Consider the following 14,214-nt stretch of genomic DNA (forward strand, 5'->3'; position numbering starts at 1 on the left):
GGTGATATGAACTTGGGAACGTCTTCTATCATTTGGAAGAAAAATATCAAAAGACCAAAAGCTATTCGGTTAATTATTCCTGTAATTGATGCCCACCTATATTGAATTAAGGTTCCAGATTGGAGTACATGCATAGAAGGCCATCTCACATAATTTAGGCTTTGAATGCTTATTAGTATATGATGCCCATTTGTCGCCAAAACCTTGCACAACTCTTATTATGCTGTGATGAAGAATTTATGAACTTTTTTTAGTCCAATTGATACCCATCAACCCTGCAAATTCCTTTTGGAAACATCAAAGCTCACTTATGTATGTCCTTTAAATACGTGGAGGCAAAAATTTAACAAGAATATTAAATGTATTGAATTGGGAAAAAAAATTTAATAAATTTCTTTCAACTTTCCCACCCAGAAATAGTGACTCTACAAAAAACCAAAAAAACTACAAAAACTAAAAAAAATCCCCCCGTGTGATTGGACCATATATTGTGGCACTAGTTTCCTCAAGCTCAATCATTCTTCAAACAGTATCTGAAGCCAAAGCATGAAAAACACAAATTTCCACTCCTAATTTCTGACTTTAGATCAGACCCCAAAAAAAAAATCTGACTAGAAAATCCTCCAATTTCATTGCGACGTCAATACCCATGACTAGCAAACTGGGAAGACCACTTTCTGGTTTGCGTCTTTGCATATCATCTCTACTGCACACATTCTCCCTCTTTTCTACACACATACACACATCGAAAAGAAGGCATCACCTCATTTGGGAATTCAGACTACAATTGCCCCACTAAAGCTTGTGACGAATTTCCAAGCAAACAACAGCCTTGGTTTTTTCCCCCTCCTGCGAGTACGATCACGATGTCACTCAAGCCGTTGGCGGTCAGGCAGTCACTACCATTCAGATGCGGGGCTGAAACAATTGCAAACATTGGTGGATCCTTGAACTGGAACTACATATGTAGCAACTAAATAAAACCTTCTTCCGACCACATTTCATGAATATCTACTTGACCAGGTTGCTTCTGACCCTCTAGCAGATGAGTTGCCGTAGCTCCATTGTCGCCTACTGCTACTTCTTTCAAATGGGTAATTTTGAACATCTGCAGGCATTCTAGAAGTGCTGCTTCCACTGCGTTTCTTTTGTGCATTCCTCATCTCCTCTTCAGCATCATACCTTGAACGCTGCAAAATTAGTAAAATAAACACCAAAATTTCTTTTAAATATTGTAAAGAGCATGGTATACCAATGTCTAACAGGAAAAATTCTCTGATAACTCAATTAAAAAGATGGTTGCAATAAATAGAAGTTTGTCCTTTTCTACCAAAAGGGTGCTACACAGAAACTTGTTTATTTGAGACATAAATAAAGCATTATAGCTAAAGTGTCTTGCGACCTTGGTAGGGTCTGAAAGTACTGCATATGCCTCCCCGATCATTTTGAAAAGCCTGTCAGCATCCTTGTGCACTTCTTCTGCTATCTCCCTCCAAACCCCATCATCACCATTATCGCTCCTTGCAAAGAATTGACCAGCCTATAAAAGAATATGTTAAAGGGTGAATAGCAGTAAGCAAGCAATAAATCACAAAATATTACATACCTTGTCAGGATGATGTCTAAGTGCAGCTTTCCGATAGGCCTTCTTAATTTCTGCTGCTGAAACAGGTGGTTCGACTCCCCTGCCATTATAACCATAATAGCTTAAAATGATTGATACAATTAATTTTACTCAGAATTAACTGTCTGGATTGTGGATTAAAAATCCTTACATTTTTAAGAGAATCATAAAATGCATGTGATGGTATATTTCCTAGATTGCATGGGTTCTTCACTATCTACCAAAAATCCAGGGCATGGAGCATAGCAAAGAGCTTGTTTCAAATAATTAATTAATTATCTTATTCCACAGAAGTATTAGATAAAGTTACACGTCATATTAATTAACAAACATACCGATATGAATGTATAACTACTCAGGCTCCACAAAGTATTTTATTGTATGGTCTGGCATCAATCATATATGTTTGATTTGTGCACACATCCTAAGTAGGGGCCAGTTCACAATCATGATGGAAATAAATCTAGACAGATAAACTTACAGAATCAGGTACATATCCAAGGGGATGTCCTTTCTGTCTTCTTCTTCTATTTCAGAAAGACGAAGACGAGCTTGTCTCAAATCGTTTGTGCAGCTAATGGATCTGTCAGATGTTCCACAATGATTGGTTTTTCCCTCTACCTGTTTAGTGAGAAGAGATACTAGTCTCTGAAGATCTCTAGCTGCTTGTCCATAATCTCTGATCATCTCATATAATGTAGCTCGCCTAGAAATAGCCTGTTGTAAATGCAAAACCGTAAAAAGCAAGGTTATAAAACTGCAGATTAGAATATCGCTGTATTAGTTTAATCATATAAATGAATATGAAATGCTTCTAAAAAAGAGCATAGCAATCATCTCAGGAAAATATTTGAGAAAAAGGAAAGAGATTTAGTCAACCAAAAACAAATGGAAATAAAAATAATTAGTAATTACAAAATGGGAACTACATGACAATACTAAAGGACCCAATCCAAGAAAATAATCATTCTGAAATGCAATAAACCACAAGAAAAGTACTTTTAATAAGTATTGTGAAAGTGCCAACCACTCGAGGACTAACAACTTCATTACATTAGTGCAATCTTCTTGCATTAACACCGAAAACAACCTCATTTCGGACTTAAAATTTTAATCCCTCATAGACAAGCAACCAATGCCAAACTAGGCTCAAAGACCAAGGTTTCAGGAGGAAATATCTACAAACCATATTCTAAACTACCAACAATAGTTCTACAACATTCTGAATGTTCAGGTCATTTAGCCCAGCCAGTTGCCATCACATTCGTGGCAGACAGAAGCAGTTTAATCCATATACGTAAGCAAAACGTAACAATGTATAACCTAAGAAAATACATGAGGACACCACGAGCAACACATACCAGGAATCTAAAGTAAATAAAAAATGCAACACTGCAGAAGCTACACTTTGAGATTGATATTAACCACAGAACCAATAAAAGGGAAGAACTCATTTGGAACTTAAAATTAGAAATTTAAGTTTACAACTGGAGTCAAAAGTGATGCCAAAACTGAACTTATTTAAAATTTTCTTCTTTCATTCTTTATCCAGAAAATTTCTTTTAAGCATAGTCTAATACTCAAATTTAAGATATCTAAAGTTCTCAAAGTTCAACTCAAAAGGACAAGCCTTGATTCTTATCACAGTTTGCACACAAATTGGAAAAGTTCAGAAGACAGAAATCTGAATTTAAACATGTGATTTTTTAAAATTAACCGTGGAATTTAGATGTTTGTGCATCACAATTGACATAGAAAGCAAACAAAAATTCTAAGATTTCCTTGAAAGTTAATTAGATAGACATAAAAGATCCATTTGCGACATTTCCACAGAAAGAAACCACACAAACACAGAAAAATATTATACCACATCAAATTTCTAATGCTCCCCCACAAACTAGGAAACCTGTGTGACTATGTAGAACAAAGGAAATATAAATTGATTAGAATACTAGTATGCTTAATGACCTGAAGAAGACTACTAATTTATTTGTACAAACCATGTGTCAGTTACCAAAGAGTGTTATCTACCAAACAAGATATAAAACCAGCCCCTCCTTTTACCGAAGGAAAATGTAATACATAAATAATCACAACACGTCCCTGAGGTTTACGAAACTATCAGATTTCGTCCTTTATGTTTTTTTGTGTCATTTGTGGTCCTTAAGGTTAATATGTGTGCTCACAAATAGTCCTTGCTGTCAGGTTCCGTCCAAAAATCTGTTAAATTGATGATGTGGAACACATGTGGGTCTCACATATCCAATGATATGACACCACATGGATTAAATTAAAAAAACATTTGAAACTTAAAAGAAAAGAAAACAAATTTTTTTTTTAAACAACACAAAATCACCATCATCTTCTCCATTGCACTAAACCCCAACCCCCACCTTCTCCTTGCTCCCACCCACATCTCCTCTCTTTCCCTTTCAGACCTCCAACAGCCGCACCCTAACCTCACCCACCCTCTGCACCACTGCCCGGCCCTCCTCCTTTTCTCTCCCTCTGTCTCTCTTTCCTGCTATCTTTATTTGACATCAACCTCCTAAACTCCACCCACCCACAACACCAAATCGCCCCCCCTCCTCTTCTCTCTCTCCAACCAAACCCAGACAACCACTAAGCCCACCCAACCCACTCCGGATTTGGCCTTTACTAACCACCATCTCCTCTGGTGAAGGCCTCAACTCTACCGACGACTCCGAAGAAGGCAGCAGCAAAATAGAATCGAGTACCAAAATTTTATCCCCGAAAATTCACAAACAAGCAAGAATTCATGTCATTTCTCCCCATTTTTGTATTTTATAAATAATTACAACATCCAATTTTGGTCTTTGGTGGTGGAGATTGGACGGGCAGTGGGTGAGGGGGAGTTCATGGCATATCAAGGTTTGGTTGCCTGTTGTGGGTGTTGATTTGGGATACTAAGTTGGGATATGGAGGAGGCTGGATGTGGGGGTTTGGTGCAATGGAGGAGCTGGTGAATTTTTTTTTTTAATTAATTTTTTTTTTTTTTGTTTATAATTTTTTAAAGTTTTTTTTAATGGATTATAATTTGAAATTATTTTTTTAAATGTATTTTTTATTTAATCCACGTGGTGTCATATTATTGGATATGTGAGACCCACATATGTGCCACATCATCAATTTAACAGATTTTTGGACGGAATCTGACGGCAAGGACTATTTGTGAGCACACTTATTAACCTTAAGGACCACAAATGACACAAAAAAAAACATAAAGGATGCAATCTGATAGTTTCGCAAACCTTAGGGACGTTTTGTGATAAAAAGCCAATAAATAAAATCATCAGCAATGTCATATCAAACAGCCGTTAAGACTACTTCAGTTTTGAGCAAACCTTTAGATAATTTCCATCAAGAGCTATAGCTAGACTGCAATCAGCAATAGCATCAGTCATTTGGCCCAACGCTTTGTACGCAGCAGCACGATTACAGAAACAAACAGCTGTAAATGGACGTGATTCCACATTACATGACAAAGCAGCAGTATAATGCTCAACTGCTTCGGTATGCCTTCCAGCCTGAAATGCTTCATTCCCTGCAGCCTGTGATGAAGGGTAACAAAGATATCAATACATAAGCAGCATGCATATATAGTATAAAAACGTACTTCACTAAAAAAGAAATAAACAGTACAGAGGACATGCTGTCCCCTATATATGGAATAGATGCATACCTAGCAGATGCAATGGAGCATTTCACACTTCAATTAAACAGTTTAATGATAAACAGATTTAACGCAACAAACATTAGAGAAATAAACTAGCAGAGAATGAAGAATGGCGAGTATTAACTAAAATTTGAAAAAGAAAAATTGTTACAGACAACTGAAAGTACTACATATCTCAAGGACAAAGAATGTAGCGGACATCATAGCAAGTGCTAAGCATTTGAGAAAATTATCTGCCAAGGATAACCAAAGAGGTTTGAGAAAAGGGTTTCGAAGTGGAAAAGGCAGTGTTTGTCTATAGGAGGGAATATGACATTCTTAAGAGAGTGTCTTTATTTGTATTTATACATTATGAGAAAAACAGCTGGAGAGGATCCTGCAGATCATTTTTTAGTGTGGGATGGGTATGAGTTCAAATATTACTTACTCAATTGTGATATCACATGTCCAAAGGGAAAGGGTTTGTAGAATGGATATTTAATTTTTCTTATGACGTCAAATATTACTTAGTCAAGGACAGATATATCAGTGGAAATATTGATACAATTCACAAAAACTACGGATATTTAAAGGCACCTTTAGGAAATGCTAAATTATTTGTCAAAAAAATTTAAAAGCAATTCCATTTAATTAATTGGGTGAGGTATTGCTTTGATTGTTATGTGACTTTTGTTTGTGCAGTTAGTTTTTGTAGTTCCCATTTCCAAGTTGGAAAACTTTTCTGTCTTTCCTTCTACCTATAACCAACTTCGTTAAAACAATAAAAAGGTCATATTTCATGAGTTGATTTTACAAAACAACTCTCTGCTTTTTGTAAAGTTGCCTGTATCTGTTAATTTTACCGTAGCCTATTTCATATGTCTAATCATTGGAAGTTTTTTATGAAAAACACAAGTATTTATAAAAAACTAAGAAATTAATGTGCAAAAATAGTGGACAACCTATCCACTGGAGCAAACATAAAACTATAATCAAACAAATATTGTAAAACCAAAAACCATCTGAACACATCTTAGAACAGCTAAGCCAGAAAAAGAAAAATGAAGAGGCTGCCACCTTCCAATTTCCATGAAGACGAGATGATTCAAAAAAAATTTAGAAAAGAGATAACTCAAAATCAACCTACTAAGAAATGTTTCCACCAGGATCCTGGACAATGTAAGCTGGAACTCTATAAAGACATAGAAAAGGTGCACAGAAAGATGACTCCCCTATCCACCCTCACACCCCATTCCCCACCACTTCACGAAGATACAGATAGGAAATATTAATATGCTGTAATGTCTTTCCAAGGGCATCTACTCATACGTTTGACCACACTTCCCGTATTTACTTTGTTGTGATGGAAGCATCCTAGTGGCAATTCCAAAAGGAACCTCCACAACAACTTCCCAAGGAGGCGTTTTCTTTTATCCAAGTTTCCTGTTCCTACACCACTCTTTTCTAGTAAACAAGAAGCAACTGCCAACCTCACCACCCGTCCCCAACTGCCTCCCGCAGGAAATCTCTCACTAATTTCTCCAATCTATCCCACACTCTTCGGGATTCTAAAGACAAATAGGTAATATATTTGAATGTTTCTAAAAACCATAAAAATAAAAAATAAATAAATTGCACCAAATCTCCTCTCCAGTTTTGAGCTTTTGAATATCAAACGTCTTCTACGTAACCATGCTCGTACCTCTATCATGACTCATGACGATGGAAACACATTGGCTTTGTACATTTCATGCTATGCATATAGAAATACACAATTGAGAGCACTATATAGAAATATGGCACAGATTGACATACCTTATGAGATAAAAGTTCACGTACAGTGAGAACAAGGGGTACAGATGATTCCAAAGTTTTTCTCCAATTCCTGGATATTCCAATTAGCATTAGGAGCTGCAAGCACCAAAAGCAGTAATCTTTAACATAATTAAACATGTACAAATCTGGTCTGTAAGTTACCTGTATGTGGACACCTTTTCGTCTTGTTTCTCTAGTGAAGCAAGACCCTCCTCAAGTTTCCCTAGATGAAAATATGATTTAAAAATCACACGGCACCGCCAGAGTCGGAAGTAAAAGTATTTGGACAGTTCAGAACCATCTGAAGAAAGGGCCTGGTAATTAGTATCTATTGAAGGGTTGTTCTTTTCAGCGGAACCAAGGGTCTGCTCGCATAGCTCAATCACCTCTTCATACCTCCGCATCTGCTAGGGAATACAGAAGTCAACCCACAACTGAGTGAAAACCATTCTGAGTTTCTGGGAATGCTTAAAGTATACAGTATAACTGCTGACTTTTAAACCACAAAATAAAGATTTACAGTATCACAAAAACAATATTAGAAAGAAAAGAAAAACACTAACCATGAAAAGAGCCTCTGCTTTCATTTCAAGTAATTTTTCTGAGCTAGGGCTCATTACCAAGCCTTCAGCAATAAGTTCCAAAGCTCTCTCTGCATTGGTAGATATCTTCCATTGTAAAAGTTCAGCCGAAAGATTCAGGCATTCAGACACTTTCTGCCAGCAATTAAAAACTCTAATCAGTTTTTCCACACACACTTCTGCGTAATGTTTCAGATATTGATATATGTGTATATATATATATTGAGGGATCCCTGAAATAATCTTATTTGAGGGACACCTTGTGGGGCCCAAAACTGCCCCAAAATAAATACATTCTAATCCCAAAAGAAACTCCAAACCCAAATTTTAATCTCTCGAAAACCCCATAAAGGCTAATAATACAAGTCTTTATCCAATAAACAGCCTTTACAAATCCCTTAGTGAGACCTCCCTGACCACACTCGCTCAACACCAAGTCTTTATCAACCATAAGCAATACTAATTTTGTGCACATTTAAAATCTACAATGTCTTCAGACTAAATAAACTTTAGATGAAAAGAAAGGATTTAATTAGAAACACAGATTAAGACTCCACCTTCAATCTTCTTCTTTTTCTCCTGTCCTTTGCCCCTTATGAGCCAAAAGAGGGATTTGATAATCAGAAATTCAATATTTTCTTGCCTCAATCACCCTACAGAATCATGTGATGGGCAACTTAAACTACTGCTCAGAAGACGTGAAGTGTTACACTGTTTCCAGAGTTTGACCAATTTCATGTGCACAATGTACAATTTGGAATTAACTAGTTTATTATTAAGTGATGTTAGAAAAGGACCATTGTTTTCCCACACAAAAAAATACCCTATGAGACGATCTGGCTTGTATATGATATAAAATAAAATAAATTACAGTACCTGTGCTTTTTGTAAGCCATCAGAGGCTTCTACTGCAATCTTTCGGTCCACACAGACATCATTTGCCAACTGCAGGCACCTCCTAAAATGTTGTGAAGCATCTTCAACTTCCCCAAGGGCAAGATAACAGCTTTAAGAATTTTAACAAGAAATAAAATTAGGGAATGCATGTTATTTGACATTAAAAGCAATTAAGACCGAGGATACTCCCTATGCCACAGCTCGGAAATCAAAGAATCAATGCGCATTCAATAGGAAATAAAAAAATAAATAATTACAAAACTAGCAGAATAACAGGCGTGCACGGAAATTTTGAGGAGTGGAATTTTGAGGACCAGAAAAATATCTTACTTGGATCCAGACAATCCAAAAACAACTGCACAATATTGCACATGTACTGATAACTAACAAAAATCTAACAATCCATTACGCTCGAAATTAACCAAGAAAATTATAGCAAATTGTTTACATATTTTCATACGAACAACAAGCTTTATTATTGGAAATGAATAAAAATACAAGTACGTTATCAAATAAGATGATACAAGTTCATAACATGTTTTATAGGTTTAAGTTCAGATACCTCTTTTTTAATGAAATGAAAGAAACTTCTATTGATAAACTTGTGCAATTAAAGGTTACCAAAATAAGATGACACAAGTTAACATGTTTTTATAGGTTTAATTGCACAAACACCCCTTTTCTAATGAAATGAAATATACTTTTATTGATACCCCTGGCCCTTTAAGAGCACCATGCCAGCCTGCAGACCAAAAATAAAAGACAAAACAGGCCAGCTAATCAAGCTCAGACCATTTTTAAAGGCCTATCCCTTGACATTACTTAGTTCATCTAAAAGGATTTGCTTTTGGAATTTATGCATTTAGGTGTCCTGACTTTATTGAATACTGACAAAACATACAACGTTGTGGACAAGACGTCCAGTTAGAAAACATACAGGATACAAAAAATGAGAACAGACAAGCCTATAAAATCACATATAGAACAATTTGGACCCCACATAGGTGTGATGGCTACCTTTGATACTCAGACTGAAAATCATGATGTGTAAAGTTTTATAAAAAAAAAGTTAAGCCCTTGGGGTTAGCCCAAGTGGTGAGGGAGGGAGGGGTAATTGGTTAAAATTAGAATAGGTTCAAGGTTCCATCCCCTCCAAAGTAACCAACAAAAAAGTGAAAAAGTGATTTCCATCCCACTAATTGATTACATATAGAAGGGAAATTTTATCATGTCAACAGTCTGGCATGTTATGTTGCAGAGTATCAATCCTAATCCATGAGTACTCAGAATCTTGTTTAAATGTGTGGTCCACATTGACAAATCTGACGTAAGAAAACATTTCCCACATAAACCAAAAACTTCTTTAGTTCTATAAGGTTATGTAGTCTTTTTCAAAAATTTAAGTCCACCAATTGACTTTCGTTGTGATGTGGCTTAAATTTTAAGATTACTACTTAGCGTTTTTGGTCCCATTAGCACATCAAGGTTAGCACTTGCACTTCAATGGTTTTTTTGTTTCTTATCCTATGACGATTCCTATTCCTTACAGGGTTTGGCCTGTCATGAGTAGTATATAACAGGCACATGAGGTTCTTATTTGTTGTTGAAGAATGTTAGAGAGAAAACTATGAAGAGTTATGATAATCTTCTCATCTTTGGTTTAGTGTTTGTCCTTTGCCCTTTTGTGAGAGATTGCTTTGGGTGTTTTGGGATTTTGGATTTGTGAGAATTAAATAAGTTCGCATTAGCATAGAACTTCATACTGGAAAGTCAAAAGAAAATATCAAATAGTAAGAAGCAAATACTTACTTGGCAGCTCTAACCTGTGCCTTGAGGAAGTTGGGATCAATTCCCACAGCCATCATACAGTCCCCAAGTGCATCTCTCAATCTTCCAAGAGCCATACGTGTTGCTGCACGGTTGCTATAGCACAGCATCAATGCCCTAAGGCAGCTTCTAGATGTCTCATTTCTAGAAATGCAATTCACCCCTCTCGTATAGCAGTCCTCAGCTTTAGACAGATCTCCATTACAGTACGCTTGGTTTCCCCTGATATATTCACATTCAACAAAAGAAAGCTGATCTTTAGCCAGGGTTATATTACTCCACATATAGGTCCAAGTATAACTCAAAGGAATCATACAACGAGTTTTAAGCACACACAAAAATTATCATTTGATTATAAGTTCTAACCTCAGTCTCCACTTTTCACATGCTTCCTGAGCTGCAGCCGTTTCAGCGGATGGAGAACCAGATTCTTGCTTTATCTCCTTTTCCTTACAGAGCCCATAATTATCTCCATATTTATGCTGTGGGATAGACAAGTCTATTTTCTGCGAACGTCCAGGTGACATAAGTACTGAAGCACCAGGATACGGAAAAAAATTTGCAGAGGATGATGCATATGGAACCTTAACATTTGGAACCATAACATTGGTATCTTGACCTTCCTTTACCAAATTTTTCTTTTTGTGGAGGCGTTTTGATGCAGATAATTGACTTTGAGCAGCAGAAGAGGCAGCAAAGGTGAAGTTAGACCGAGTTCTGTCTTCCGAAGTTGAAGGAAAGCCAAATTGTATCCTGGCATCAATATCATGTCTTTCCATCTTTGAGCTCGAACTGGCTTCAGTTTCTGCTGCGGTAAGGGAGTTATCGCTACTAAAGTCTACCTCCTCAGCAGCAGACTTAAAGCTTTCAGTTTCAACCTCAGAAACGGATCCTTCAAGTGTGCCTTCAACATCAACACTTCCATCCAAGCCGTACTCAAAAGTGTCTGCTCTTGTTTCTCTGCTTGTTGCATCAACTTCATTTATATCCAGACGTTCTGTTGCCACAGCCAGATCTTCATCAATAGGATCATTTGAAACTGTTGGTACTGAATCAGCTGCAGAATAGTTGTTGTGTATACTAAATGACTCACCAGATGCCACAGAATTTTCTTTTGCACACTGGTTATCAGCTAATGTTTCTTGATACGGGGAAACGTCCATTGGTGAATAGGATGCAGAGGCCTCAACATTTTCCTGAGAACTGCCTTCCCTCGAAACAAAATCATGCCCAGGGCCCAGATGGGCTGAGCTAGAACGTCTTGGTTTTCCGGTTGTTTTTTTCTTTCTAGTGTCCCTAAATGATTCCCTCCTTGCGCCGAATTCTAGTTTCTTATTTATGCCAGAAAACAGGTTTGCTTTGGGATTTGGTGTTTTAAATTCTACAGAGTGTCCGCCTAAACCATCTTGCTTGCTTGTAAAGTAAAACTCATCCCTCTTCTCAGGTCTGTCAACAGCAGGCACTTCAGAAGTGCCTCCAACTGGTTCAAAATGAATGCCCCCAGATGGAGTGGTTCCGCATGATTTGGCCCCATCTTTTGGTTGGTCTGACGAAAAATCACAGCCACCTGCATTCCTGCCCGGCATTGCCACCTGAAAAGGGAACTCCCTTCGTATTGGTTTATCACAATTTCCAGTTTCCACATGTTTTATAGATGTTTGATGCGATGGAGTCCCTGCATGTGATTGAGTAGAGTCTCCAGCCCTACTTCCTAGACTCAGCTTCTCCATCTTTCTCGACAGAAGAGTTCCTTTTCTTCCATCAAAAGTATCACCAACAGTTTTACCACTTGTCAAGGCTGGATTGTCTCTGTCACTCTTATCTGCGTAGTCTTTTATGTTCAAATTCTTCATCAAATCTGGAAGTATATTTTCCGAGCTTCCAGAAAATGATAAGCTATCCTTTTTACTATTTCCAAAGGCAAACTTATTCACACAATTGGCATTAGTTGTGTCAGTACTGCGATCCAGCTGCACAGTCTCTTTAATGTTCAACTTCTTCAACTCATTTGGGAGTTCCGATTCCAGGTTTTGGCCCAAAGAACCACCTACATTGTCATTATTCCCCAGCCCAAACTTGGTCTTGTCAGTTGCAGTTACATTAAACTTTACATCCTTACCTTTCTCAACAGATTCAGCGTTCTCGGGACCTTCAATGTTCAACTTCATCATATCCTCGGGAAGCTTTGACCCAATGCTTTCATCAATACTAGAATTCTTCCTATAACCATTACCAAAGACGAAACCACCTTTATCCAACCCCGCAGCTGAACTCGAACTCACCCTACTTCTTGCATTAAAACTGAAAGCACCCTCTTTGGTATTCAGAAACTCATTGCCACTCCCGATTTTCAAATTCCTCATTTCATCAATGACTCCTTTCCCCAAACTCGCATTAGAATCCCATTTCCCTGAATTTGCATTCGAATCACTCCTATTGGCACCGAACATTTTTCCTTCATTCCCACTCTTAGGGGTCCCAAATTCCCCAGAGACGGAAGTCCCCGTTTCTAACCCGGATGGGACAGGATTTGAACTCTCCATATTGGTTCGAAACGGATTGAATCCAGGACGAAACCCGGTTTCTTGGGACTCTGGGGGTTTAAAATTCTGAGCATTCAAGCCTCTTCTCACCTTCACAAACCTCGGTCTCGCAAGACCGGACCCCTGCCGCGAAAGGGACGAGGTATTGAAGCCAAAATTGGAGATTATGTCGTTAGAATTCGAAAAACCAGAAGTTACATCACCAGCATTTGATGGGTTCATGGTGTGGGACAAGCTTTGATATTGCTCGGATTGATTTTGCAACGAGAACCCAGAAAAGTCGAACGAGAAAGGGTGAGAAATCTGACCGTTATTGAGGTTTTGGTGTTGTTGGGTGTGCGCCGGAGCTCTGGTCTCTAGCAACGGCGACGACATGTCAACGTGGGAGTCATCAAATCATACGGTTGCGGATTGAAGATCGTGGTGTTGATCAAACCCTGGTTCTGATCAGCAAAAATGCAAAATTTTATATATACAAAAATTTGGAGATATTGGAAATTGATTTGGGTATATATGTGTATGATTAGAAGGTCAAGGTTTTGCGTTTATGCGTGGATGCGAGGTATAGTTGTATGCCTTCGGTTATAAGGGACACAGAGCAAATGGAGGTTATTTTCATTTCACGGATTGCAGCACGGGTTCTTGCGTCTATGATCCTCTCATGGCTTTTTCAAAAAAAAAGTTCACCTTTGTTTTCATTACTCTACTCTGTTTTCCTTTCATTTCCTTTTTTGGACTCTTTTCTTTTTCTATTTTTGAATAAATCTTTATTTTTCTTTTCATCCATTTCCATGAGGAAAATAAAAATAGAATTTGGATAAAAGTTCAATTTTTTATTTTAAAATTGACATGCATCAATTTAGGGCTAGAATTTTAAATCGAAATACTACCAAATCGATCGAACTGATTCAAATCGAACCAATTGCTTAATTGTTTGATACCGCCCTTCTCCAGTTTGGTTTTCGATTTGATTTTTCAAAATCATCTATACAACCGAACCGAACCAACAATTATTAAAAAGGCTGTATATTGATAAGGTTTGGGTCAAGAGGATTCCAACCTTGACCACCAACTTGAAATACAGCAACTCCACCACCATGGTAACATCACGTTGTTTTCATAAAATGAATATATTTAAGGGCTTTTCAATGCCCATTGAATTTAAAAATATATTATATTATATTATATTATATTATATTTAGGGTTTCTTTCCAAATTAACCCCCGTGTCTTCTCTCTCTTCACTTGCCAT

At 37.4% G+C, this 14,214-nt stretch overlaps 1 protein-coding gene across 1 annotated transcript; it reads right to left on the minus strand.

Annotated features, from left to right (window-relative positions):
- Nucleotides 1-342: 342 nt before the first annotated feature.
- Nucleotides 343-13,735, minus strand: LOC117624612. Its single transcript, XM_034355965.1, has 11 exons — nucleotides 10,787-13,735; nucleotides 10,403-10,642; nucleotides 8,573-8,702; nucleotides 7,679-7,831; nucleotides 7,278-7,519; nucleotides 7,116-7,185; nucleotides 4,990-5,196; nucleotides 2,106-2,341; nucleotides 1,607-1,685; nucleotides 1,403-1,540; nucleotides 343-1,190 (listed from the first exon to the last, which is right to left on the minus strand). The coding sequence occupies exons 1-11, from the start codon at nucleotides 13,336-13,338 to the stop codon at nucleotides 1,002-1,004; spliced, it is 4,236 nt and encodes a 1,411-aa protein (XP_034211856.1). The 5' UTR covers nucleotides 13,339-13,735; the 3' UTR covers nucleotides 343-1,001.
- Between the last annotated feature and the right edge of the window lie 479 nt (nucleotides 13,736-14,214).

This window comes from Prunus dulcis, chromosome 4 (assembly GCF_902201215.1).
Source record: "Prunus dulcis chromosome 4, ALMONDv2, whole genome shotgun sequence".
NCBI lineage: Eukaryota > Viridiplantae > Streptophyta > Magnoliopsida > Rosales > Rosaceae > Prunus > Prunus dulcis.

Coding starts and splice junctions, on each gene's coding strand:
- LOC117624612 (XM_034355965.1), bottom strand. CDS start 13,338: ATGTCGTCGCCGTTGCTAGAGACCAGAGCTCCGGCGCACACCCAACAA. Junction 7,186..7,277: donor GAAAAGGTGTCCACATACAG/GTAACTTACAGA, acceptor TGGAATATCCAG/GAATTGGAGAAAAACTTTGG. Junction 2,342..4,989: donor TTGATGGAAATTATCTAAAG/GTTTGCTCAAAA, acceptor CATTTACAACAG/GCTATTTCTAGGCGAGCTAC.